The sequence below is a fragment of the Periplaneta americana genome, chromosome 3 (assembly GCF_040183065.1).
Source record: "Periplaneta americana isolate PAMFEO1 chromosome 3, P.americana_PAMFEO1_priV1, whole genome shotgun sequence".
In the NCBI taxonomy this organism is placed as follows: Eukaryota; Metazoa; Arthropoda; class Insecta; order Blattodea; family Blattidae; genus Periplaneta; species Periplaneta americana.
Window position 1 is genome coordinate 37,913,006 of NC_091119.1, and position 12,381 is coordinate 37,925,386.

General features: G+C 34.2%; 1 protein-coding gene across 1 annotated transcript; it reads right to left on the reverse strand.

Annotated features, from left to right (window-relative positions):
* Positions 1-524: 524 nt before the first annotated feature.
* On the reverse strand, positions 525-11,187 carry LOC138695940 (uncharacterized). Its single transcript, XM_069820342.1, has 4 exons — positions 10,778-11,187; positions 10,141-10,320; positions 6,569-6,734; positions 525-1,466 (listed from the first exon to the last, which is right to left on the reverse strand). The coding sequence occupies exons 1-4, from the start codon at positions 10,887-10,889 to the stop codon at positions 1,112-1,114; spliced, it is 813 nt and encodes a 270-aa protein (XP_069676443.1). The 5' UTR covers positions 10,890-11,187; the 3' UTR covers positions 525-1,111.
* Positions 11,188-12,381: the final 1,194 nt, after the last annotated feature.

A 12,381-nucleotide genomic window follows, 5' to 3' on the forward strand; every position in this document is an offset into this window, starting at 1 on the left:
GGTTCCTTAAAAGCCAGTAAGTAAGTATTATTATTATTATTATTATTATTATTATTATTATTATTATTATTCACTGTTCCAGAAGAACAATGACAACTGCAAAACTGGGTTAAATATTAAAAACACCCCTATCTGATTAGTATTATTTAAAAATAACCAACAATTTACAATATTTTGCTTTATTTCCATTGTCATAACAATTTTTTTTTTCAGTCTTCAAAACAATTACCGGTATGTGTGAATAAGATTTTGTTTTTGGCTTCTCCTGAAAAAAAAAAACATTGTAGGATAAACTAATGTTACACTTACGTCGTTGTTCCTCCAGAACAGCGATATAAGAATCTTTATAATGTACAATCAGATTAGTTACGTCAATAATATATAAATAATTATTGTAATTGATTAACTAGTGGATTTACTCGTGTTAATTATGTAAATCTGTGTGGCTTACAGCTGTTTCGGTGCATCATCACGCCATCTTCAGAGCCTACTAGATCTCGGCATCATCTCGAACTTCTCTGCCTGTTATGTGGGTGCGTTTGATTGTTGAAAGGTGTTGAATAGTGGAGTTAAATAGTGTGTGTACTGAAATTGATCTGTGTGTTGAGAATTTGATCAGGGTGTGTTTTAGTGTGTTTGTATATTTCGTATTGTTCTAGTGTGTTGAGTTTTTGGATCAATTTCAGTACACACACACTATTTGACTCCACTATTCAACACCTTTCAACAATCAAACGCACCCACATAACAGGCAGAGGAGTTCGAGATGACGCCGAGATCTAGTAGGCTCTGAAGATGGTGTGATGATGCACCGAAACAGCTGTAAGCCGCACAGACTTACATAAGTTAATTATCATGAGTAAGTCCACTAGTTAATCAATTACTTATATTCAAGTGTTAAACGTAGCGCATACAAGATTCAAAAGGAAATAATTATTATTAAAATTACTGTCACTATGATAAATTTCTTCAACAAACTCATGTAATTCTGACAAAATAAAATTTCTAATACATGATTTCTGCTGTAAGAGCTCTTAACAGAATGAAACTGTGTTTGTTTCCTGGACGAATCTTGAGCTGTTTCGAACGAACAAGATTACCATCTTCCATTCTAGTTTAGTATCAGTTGCTCCTGATCAGTGTTCCCTTCACCAGCTGAAGGACCTAGGTTTCTGTCATCGTGCTGTGGTGGTTGAGGCTCCTCCTCCAAGTTAATCTTCTTCGTGGTGGAAGAAGTCTGGTATTGCGTGTATGTATCGGGCACTTGGTATTGCTGGTCTTTATTCGGTATGTGAGCAGCTTGCAACAAGGCATCATTGTCTTCACATATGAACGGTTTTCGATGGTGACATGAGACATCATGCCACCTGATTCCATCATCGTAAAAGTTGTTTAAAATAGCCACGCATTCTTCTTCAGCTCCGCCTTGGATATATTCACGGTTGTCAGGCTGGGGCCGACCAATGCTGAGAAATATAAAAAAATCAGTATTCATTCTACTCCTTTAAATTTAACATGTCATATGCATATGAGGAAACAAAGAGGAAGGCAGAAAATAGGAAAGATTGGAGAAAGCTGGGTTTGCAGTGAAAGACCTGCCCTTGGGCAGAACACTAAATGAATGAATGAATGAATATGCATATGATCAAGTAATTTTTGCGAACTCAGAAAATGGACTATGAAGGAATATATGATTATGAATGGTTAGTTTCTAATGTCAAACATTTGAAATCATTGCAATAAGTGAAAGTCTCAGGAATCTTCTATTTCACATCAATAAATTTAAGAATGCAGTTATATAGTCAGACTCCAAAGCAGCTATTCTATCAACAGTCTCTAAACACACACCTTCATCTCAAACAGCAGAAATAACTAAAATGCCCTCTCAATTAATATCACTCAATAAAAGAATTGTATTCCAATGGATACCATCCCATTGTGGAATCCTGGGAAACGAGAATGCGGATGCTTTAGCAAAGAAGGGCAGCACTGCTACTTACACACCTGTTACTAAATCTACGTATTACTCTGTGAAGGGATTTATTAAATCTACATACTTAGACTTCAACAAACAAAATTTGATAGCACAATCTGAAGGGAAAAAATGGAACTCTCTGCATCATAATCCACAGTTAATTCCCGATTTACCACGAAAATCGTCTGTAGCTGCATTTAGGCCATGACTGTTTGCCCAAACACCTGCATAGAATTGGAATATATCAGTCCCCTAACTGCCCATTGTGCAACTCAAACCAAGAAATGGATTCGGAACACCTCAAAATCTGTGCTTCAGTGGCTGACCATGATAATATCTTTGAAAAATATTGGAGTGCAAGAGGTCAAATGACTTTATTGTCAAACGCTTGGCATTAGAAAACAACAATAACATTTGAAAATTGAGAAGGGATTTTTAATGCTCTCATATCAGAATCTCCCCTATGCACTGAAACAAGATGATCTGTTATCTGTAATCTATGGAGCGACAGCCAACTGTTTCTCTCATGTTCACATGCCTCAGTAGAGGTGATCGATCATCCAACCAGAATGAGGGTAATGTGTGATGATTCCCCCACCCGTTATAGCTGGTTTTCTAAACCAGACTTCACTATCTATCACAGCTCTCCAAATTCATTATGATGCCTGGTGAGCATCAGTCACATACACTGTGCGAAATTTCATGGGAAAATTCCTTCCCTCATGAGAAAACAAGAAAATACATACATCTTCGAATTCGGATATCTATATATATATATATATATATATATATATATAATTTGAACTGGCAATTGAAATTACGGGAAAACGGCTGAACGGATTTTAATTAATGACCCGTCATTTTGAAGCTTGGCATCCAAGGATTTTCAAAAAAATAGTTGTTGTTGTTGTTTTCTAATGCCAGGCGTTTGACAATAAAGTCATTTGACCTCTTGCACTCCAATATTTTTCAAAGATATTATCATGACCAGCCACTGAAGCACAGATTTTGAGGTGTTCCGAATCCATTTCTTGGTTCACTCAGAAAAATAGTAACTTTCAGTGAAGTGTTAGTTTTCGTACATAATTTTCCTATTTTCCAAAATCCATCTTTCGTCAATTTTGAGAACTAATTGCATTTCAGAATAAAGCAATAAACAAAAGGCTATTACACGAAGGCCATGACTTACAGAATTGCTGACATATTTAGAGTTCAAATTCAATTGGTTATTAAAAACTTCATATATATATATATATAGTCCACACCTGTGGAGTAACGGTCAGCACGTCTGGCCGCGAAACCAGGTGGCCCGGGTTCGAATCCCGGTCGGGGCAAGTTACCTGGTTGAGGTTTTTTCCGGGGTTTTCCCTCAACCCAATACGAGCAAATGCTGGGTAACTTTCGGTGCTGGACCCCGGACTCATTTCACCGGCATTATCACCTTCATATCATTCAGACGCTAAATAACCTAGATGTTGATACAGCGTCGTAAAATAACCCAATAAAATATATATATATAAAACTAGAAAACTTACGTAAGATAATAATATTGTTATTAAAAATGAAATATTTTTATAGTTATTAATCAAGTGGGGTTGGGTCCTTTTCACATACTTAATGACGATGTGGTGTATATATTTATATGCGTCATTCTCTTCAGTATTGGCTCGAGAGAGCGCAAAAATTACAGTTCCTAAGGAAATACCAAAAGATATTACTTACTGATAAAATAAGAGGCCTACAAAATTTTGTAATCTCCCGATCATTTCAGCAAGATCTCTTAGCAGGATAAAATGATTTTACCCTCTCATTTCAAGCTCTACATGCAGCAGCTACACGAAGATGCTATGTCTATTGTTCGAAAGCATTGCAAACCTGACATTTTTTAACTTTCCCCTACAATCCACAATGACCTGAAACAGCTATCGCTTTACTCCCACATGAAAACCCCACTGATCGTCCTGACATTGTTACTTGCGTTTTCGCGTTGAAATTCAAAAACTAAGCTGGACAGGTTCAAGAAAAAGTATTTTGCATAAAAAAAACCATTCAGAAGGAGTATGTTTCATTATTATGGAAGCAAATAACTTTCAAAATGTCTGGTGTTATTCATTGAAAATAAATCTGAAAAATTTTTATTTGAACGTCTAATGAATTTAGTTTGCAGCATTTGCTGCACAAGCCACTAGTTTTTTTTATAATCCCAAAACATATAATATTTATTTTCATTTATAAATTGTATGTGTAAATAGATGTAGGCCTAATTAATTAATTTCACACAAATGTCTATAATACAGGAGCCCTTCACATATTTATAGATACGTATTCTCTTCTAATATTACGTTGTTAACAAAAATTAGTATCTACTCACTTCAGTTAATACAAATTGACTATGTGGAATCTAACTATGTCACTTGTCGAAAAAAACTGTTAAATAAAGCTTTTGAAATGGAAATAATGTGTGGGCAATCTTTTTTTCGAATGCAAAGAAAATGATTACAACTGAATGTAAAAAACAGGTAATCCTTTACTACAAAGATCGATTCATGTCCATCTTGCTTAGTTTTAAAATTATTTGTGACAATAAACGAATTCTGATTGTATACACATGATACATGTCTGTCTGATCTACTAGGTCTAGCTACATACTAAGTTTCTTCTTGTAGTAAATTGGGATGAGATTGTGCGAGCAGAATTTTGTAATTTGTATTTGGCACCTTCATACTGGTGCATAAGCAAGGATTCATATTCTGGGCGATATTAGTAAGCTTATCGACATCTTTGAGAACTTCGGAATTTTGCTGTAGTGTGCTGTAGGAAAAGTGCGACTGGCACAATCTCACCCCATTTCACGGGTAGGTACCATTTACGTTCCTTTCTCGTTCTATTTCTGAGACACAAGGCTATTTTGCAGGTAGTTTTTTTGGTGGTTATTTAACGACGCTGTATCAACTACGAGGTTATTTACCATCGATGAGATTGGTGATAGCGAGATGGTATTTGGCGAGATGAGGCCGAGGAGTCCATAGATTACCTGATATTCACCTTACAGTTGGGGAAAACCTCGGAAATAATCCAACCAGGTAATCAGCCCAAGCGGAGATCTAACCCATGCCCAAGCGCAACTTCAGACCGGCAGGCAAGCGCCTTAACTGACTGAGCTACGCCAGTGGCTTTAGCAGGTAGTTATGAAATCCATGTTTAGGCCCATTATTATCCTGGTTTAAACTCAGGGCCGTATTCATAGACATTTCGCAGCATGCGCTACGAGCGTACTAAGCTAGCCCCAGCTATCCACTGGTTACTAGTACAGAATTCAAATCATATCCTATCGCTAACACTGGTTTATGAATACGAAAAACGCTGATAATCCACCGAAAGCCCGCGCTAAAAATGTCTATGAATACGGCCCTTAGTGATTAGGGAGACCTCTGATGGGAAAGTTAATTAGTATAGAGCTCTTTAAGTCCCAACAATTTTGTAGTGTGATGTAGTTTTCAGTTGGAGATATAATTTATTACTGGTACGTAAATATTAATATAAATATTAATTTTTGCAGCTTACCTTGGCTCATGTTTCTCACTCTATTTTCAGTGCCCAAGTCTACAATAATTTTACACTAATTTCGTACGGTACAGATATTTTAAATCTCCATTTTGTTTTAAGATGTTCTCGATTGAAGATTTAATTATGGAAATAATAATTCATCTACCATTAAGATTTTGATTCTGTAATAGCCATCATCACTTCATCTTATGTAAAAAATAAAATAAAAATTAAATATACATACTGGTAGCCTACTATATTCGATTGCAAGTAAATCGTAATTTTCTGTTTTTCACTACAAATAAAGAGTAAAACCTAATGATTTTGCCTAAAATGATCATATACGTATCATGTGCATCATTCCCAGTTAAAATGACATGATGCAGACAATGAATATGAACGAAATACGCCCCATAGTTTATAAGATAACACTACACAAGCCAATTGACAAACAGGTAGAAAACATGCTAAAACTAATTTTTCGGTATTGTTATTCAGTTAACTGTCCGAAGACAGGTTGGAACCTCATAAGTGACACCAATAAAGCATCACTCAGACATGATAAAAACGTGTAGGGTACCTGTGGATATGTCGAAATAGATTTTCCGCAGCTTCACAGTAGGCTAAGTTACTTTTCTTTATACTTTTTGTAATGAGAAAATAAAAGATTACCACAAGTGCTGTCTTATAATCAAAAAGCTCAAAATGGCATTGATCAAAACTCAGTCAGATTGTATGCAGGGAGAGAAGCACATTCAGCACTTCATCGTCAATTACAATATAAAACACTGAATTTGTATGTACGTTTTAAATGTATTTATGGAGTTACAAAATCTAAGGTACCAGTATTTTATCTCTTCTCAATTCTTTTCAAGTTTGTTCCATTTGGCAAAAATTTACGTAAAGTTGAGAAGTGCCTGTACTTTTATGTATAATATTTCCATGAAACTAGGTCGGTAAACATTGCAAATAATACAGACAAAATTCAATAATCTTTCAAAGTACTGGTACCAGTAGGTAAATTAACAATATGAATTTAGTACTTACCCTCCGCTATCACTCCAATCTGTATCAAGTCTATTGGTAGTTGGAGGCATTTTCTGAAGAGAACCAGTCCAGAACCACCCATATATACTGATTGGTTTCAAGTCAGCTCGATCACAACCAGCGAAATTACATTTGCGTCCACCAGTCCAGGCAAACCTCACATGTCCTAAAGTTTCAAGTATTATTACATCATGGAAATAATAGAAAAAACAACAAATAAATTTAACTTTCCCTACTTTCAATATCTTAACAAGTTCACAGTTGTGACTTGTTAACAAGTGACAATCCCATACTATCAATTAGCAATTATGAAGCACCATTAGCTGAATTCTACAGCTTTGGCTTTCTACACTAGTGTTGAATTCAGACCCTTCCCCTCTGGAGGGGGAGATGGAAGTGACATTAAAAAACAATAATTCAGATCTTACCTAACAACAACAACGTAGGCAGTCTATGTAAAAGGAAACATAGAAAAATGTGGTCAATTAAAGGATAGAGCTTTCATTTGTTTATATTTGTTTGGTCGTATTCATAGACGAGACTTTGGACCAGAGTTGACTTTGGAAAGTACAAAATCAACATTTTCCTATTCACAGTCGACACTTTGAGGAAAGTAGACTTCAATCGTGACTTTACTTCGAAGTCGCCGAAAATCTAGACTTTGACTTTGACTTTCGTTTGTGGACAAAGGGAAAATGACTGATATTTGGGAAATTGTTGAATTTGCCGAGAATATTGTAGACATCTAGGAGATTATTAAAGCTGCTCATGTTGCTTAGCTAATTATTATAGATTATAAATTCAAATCAAGGTACAGATTTTATAAACAGACAGTATTAAATATCCTCGTCATGTTTCAACTTTCATTGATGAATAATCAAAGTGCATTATCTGTTCCACCAATAATTCAACTTATTTCATCGCGATTTTACGCTATAGGTAAGGATTAATAGCTTAATATTGATTCTTACTATTTAATTCTATAGAGAATAGGTTATGCAGTTGGAAATGCAGTTAATTTACAATCCTTGCGGACGTCATAATGCTTTCTGCATATTGATTTCAGATAATTTTTAAGTAGTTTCTGCAGACATGCAGGGAGTAACTGTGCCAACTGTCAGCAGGATAATATGTTTCTTTCATAGTCTGTCATTGGTGGAATCTTATCTTCCATATCATCACAACAAAATTATTTTACAATGAAATAATTTCAAGGCTTAATGTGAAACTAACGCAACTACAATCGATGTTTTATTCACAACAAAATTCTTAACAGGCAATACTATTTCAGATAAACTATACCATCATGTTTCGTAGTTATGAATTGTGTTATATACAAGACTGTTCGAACTGAGTTACGATTTTTTGTGACCAGGTAGAAGAATAAATTATTACCGATTGGTGTAAAGACCTAAAAATGTCAATTTTTGTACTTAACGTAAGTTTCACAGTAAGCCCTTGAATAATATTATTCTTATGTAAAGCTGAAAGAACGGTTAACAAATTGTTTAACATGTACTGATGTTCAATTATCTATTAATTTAATTCGTTTAGAAGGCAGTGATTTTAATTGCCAACGTTAGAACACGATCGCCAAATCTCGACTTACCAAAGTCAAAGTCTCAGAAGTATTGTCTATGAATAGGACTTTAACAAAGTTAAACTTTACTACGAAAGTCGACTTTGGGAAGTCTTCATCCAAAGTCTCATTTATGAATACGGCCCTTAAATACTCCTGAAAGTTAATACAAGCATTAACTTAAAATGTTAATACTGTCAAGACATGGTGAATATGAACTATCCTTCTGTGTAAAATGATCCCATAAAGCGGTGTTAAGTATTCTTGTTTACATAAACCGCCTGAATTTAGTAGGCTTACAGATAGTAATTACTAGAGCTAGGATTTATATGTAGTAAGAGTTAAGAATGACACTGAGTATAGTTGAGTCGATATGATGCCGGTTAAGAAGGTTTTAAGCCTCGTTGACAAGACTCGAAATGCAAGAAAAGTCGCAAGGACTAGACAATGCAGCTTTTAAACATCCCGCTGTTTTGTAAGTGGTGGTTAACAGGATTAAAAACCCTTAGCGCTAACTAATGGAAGTACTGAATGACAAGAATGGCAAGTATGAGGTGTGAGGGGCATGGCTTGCATGTTTATAAACTATACCGGCTAAAAATATTAGCTATTACTACATACGAATCCTAGCTCTAGTAATTACTCATCATTTAAATTAGATGAATGCATCTTCCAGTATAGCTCTTATAAAGTTTTTAAATGGCAATGATATGAATATCCTACTGGTATTTTTTAAAGGTTCCAGGTCATTTTTAAATGTATTTCACGCAGTTGGCAAAATGAACCACTCCGAGTACAACTGAAATACAACCAATCATATTTAGTTTCTCATCGGTTTTTATATTTTGGTTTCGTGTCCAACCATTTTATGTATTGACTCACCACAAATAGCAATAGATAAAGGTAACACAAATGGAATTACTTGTTCAGAGATTTCATTTTCATTTTAAAGGCAAAGGATTTTCTCCAATTATGCACTTTCCATTGACTCCTCAATATGTATTTTCTTTTTAAGAAAAGTAAACAATGTCTCTTATTTTGCTAGCATACACTGAAATATTTATATTGACTGTATATAGTATTTTTAGTAAATAAAATTATTATATTTGATGAACAAAACTAAGCCAATAAAAACACAGCACACCTGATTTCTCAACTGTAACAATTAAGACTGAAATTTCAGATGATTTAAATTTCAACCAATCAAGATCGGCCAGCAGACCACCTACCTTCGAGGAAACAACAACCTGAAAATTTACATAACAAAATTTTAGTTACTGAAAAATCTTATCAAATTGAAATACTCATATAATATTATATATATTATACTTTTTTAGTTCAGAAAAGTCTGAAAGCTCTGGGGGGGACATCCTGGAATCCAGGGGGAAAATTTCCCCTCAAGTCATTTCCTGAATTCATCGCTGGACCAAACTTCAAATCCTGGTCCAAGAGGAATTTATGCTGTACAAGAACAATGCTTGGGATAGATATTAGCAGAATACAGTAGTTCCATTTCCCCCGCCAACATTCTATGATTTCGTCATCATCATCGTCGCCACCACCACCACCACCACCATCATCATCATCATCATCATCATCATCATCATCATCATCATCTTGGTGTAATGTAGATTCACTTTTCATGGTGCACCATGGTCAAAGTATATGACAGCAAAGTCATCCTCAATGATGAATAATCATAAAAATACCTGGAAATAAAAAAAACGCGCGTGCACGCACGCACGTATTTGTCACTATTATCCTAGATCATATATACTATATATGATCTAGGCTATTATCTATATGTGGTGAACATTTCACTAGAATACTGACTACAGAACAATCTGACATTTCAGGCAAACATAGAAACAACATTATGCAGTTATTTTACTTTCTACTGTTCATACAAACTAATAATAAGAGAAAGGAAAATTACATAATATTTACACAAGTTATGACATTATACACTTATGTGATTAATTAGCTTACCAACCTTTATCAATATGCTGTTTAACAAACTCATTTTCTGCTTTTGTTTCCAGTCCAACAAGTTCCATGCATCTAGCTCGACAAAATTCCCTTGCTTCTGACCAGTTGAGCTCGAGGTGTACAGTTTTGGGATCCTCCCATGTAAATAAGTAACCATGATCATTAAAAATATCATGGACTGTTCCTGCAAGAAAACAGAACTGCAATCTAAATATGTGATAGATCATGTGAAGCTGGAGAGTTAAATAAAATAAACGAATACCAGCACTGTAGTTGAAGTATGTACTTTTTAAAAATATACCGAATAATTATAAAGAAGTTGGGACGCTGTTGGGTGTAGTTCCTAGGTAGCTCAGTCGGTAGAGCTTTCATGTTCTAAGCAAAGGGTCCAGGGATCGATACCTGTCCCCAGAACAATTTTTCCCTTGAAATTATTCAAATTATAAGAAGCTCATTAAAACATTTATTTAAGGGAGAAATGTAGAAGTTTTATAAAAAAAAAATTTGAAGTGAAATATTAAATATTCTACTATTTCGAAGAAGAATACACTATTTTTCGTTCACTTTCTAAGTCAGTTCTACAGATTACAACATTCTGAAAGAATTTTGTACTGAAAAATACAATAGGCCTATGTACTTACGTTTAGCACATGAATATGGATCTATTCTTCCTATGAGGGCTTCATTTACTGCATTTACTGATGTGGAAAAATCTGCAGCCAACAGCAGGGCAATGCCTGCTATTAGTCTCATAATGGCTGTGTAACAAATAACTTTTAGACATTTTTACAAAACAATTTATACATTCTGCTTATCATACATCATTAGAAGCTAGAAGAAGTAGCTTCAGATTAAAGACAAGTCACATGAGCGACATAATCTGAATACAAACGGTACAAGGTCAAGTGGAGGAGTGGAACCCAGCAATTACACAGTTCAAGTTTAATGAGTTTATGTTCCAACATAATAATAATATAGCTGATCATTTAAAATTTCAAGAGAAAGTATGCTTGGATGTTCTTTAGATTTCGTAAATTAACACAGCTTTTCTTGATGTGATTTATTATATCAAACAATATCTGCAGGTCAAATTTTCCCAGTTGTTTTGGAGAAGTATAACCCATGACATAAATATATACATAAAGTTTATCTGCTTCTGGAGGGAACGTAATAAACAATTTCAAATTTCTTTTTTTAGAATTAAATTACCCCACGCCATTTTGAAGATACAATTTTTTCCTGAAGGAAACCGTAACATCTGAAAAGCACCTTTTTTTTTTTCTTTTTGCAAAATGACAATTAATAGCGCAGTCCTGTGCCGTAGCTTCATGGTCTATGGCCAGGACTCCAGCCAGAGTGGGGGAGGGGGGGGGCAGAACGGGCACCATCCGTCCTAGGCCTTTTCTTGCTTGACCTAGCACAGAGATATGAACTATTTGCTAAAACGCTAAAATATTCATCTTATTAAAAATTGGAAATCTTATTTTTGTCTGAAACTCCTGTGAAAAGAAAAGAAAATTGAGTATTTCCACATGCACATATTTTTCAAGAATGGCACATGAAACTGTTTTCGAAAACCATCGTTATTACATGAAATCAATAATTGAGGGTATTCAGTTTTTGTACTTTTCTCTACGAGGCAATTACGTAACTGAGGAAGCAATTGAGTGAGGTTTTTTCGCCAAACATTTTTAATATACAATAAAAAAAAATAAACGCTTGCTCAATGTAATAATAATAATAATAATAATAATAATAATAATAATAATAATAATAATAATAATAATAATAATAATAATAATAATAATGGCTTTATTTAACCTGGCAGAGTTAAGGTCTTCTCTTACACTCAACCAGGATTAAAACTTGCTTACACAGTTGAACATAAAACTGGATCGGAATTAAATAATTACATACTGATACAATTTAGGTACATAATGAGATCAAAAGACGTAGTTACATAAAATTTACCTCATAAAATAAAAATGCACATAGTGAAATACATATTAATGTTGTTAGAATCAAATACGAATCACATAAAAACAGAAGCCGATAATTCAATAAAAAAAATGTACACAGTAAAAATAAAAATAAACACATTAGTATACATATTAGTATTAGATTACAATTAAGTAGGATTTAGATAATTAAACCAGAAACCGACAATTGAATAAAATGTACACAAAAAATAGATTAATAATAAAAAATAACAACACAGTGAGATACATATTGGCGTTAAGTGATA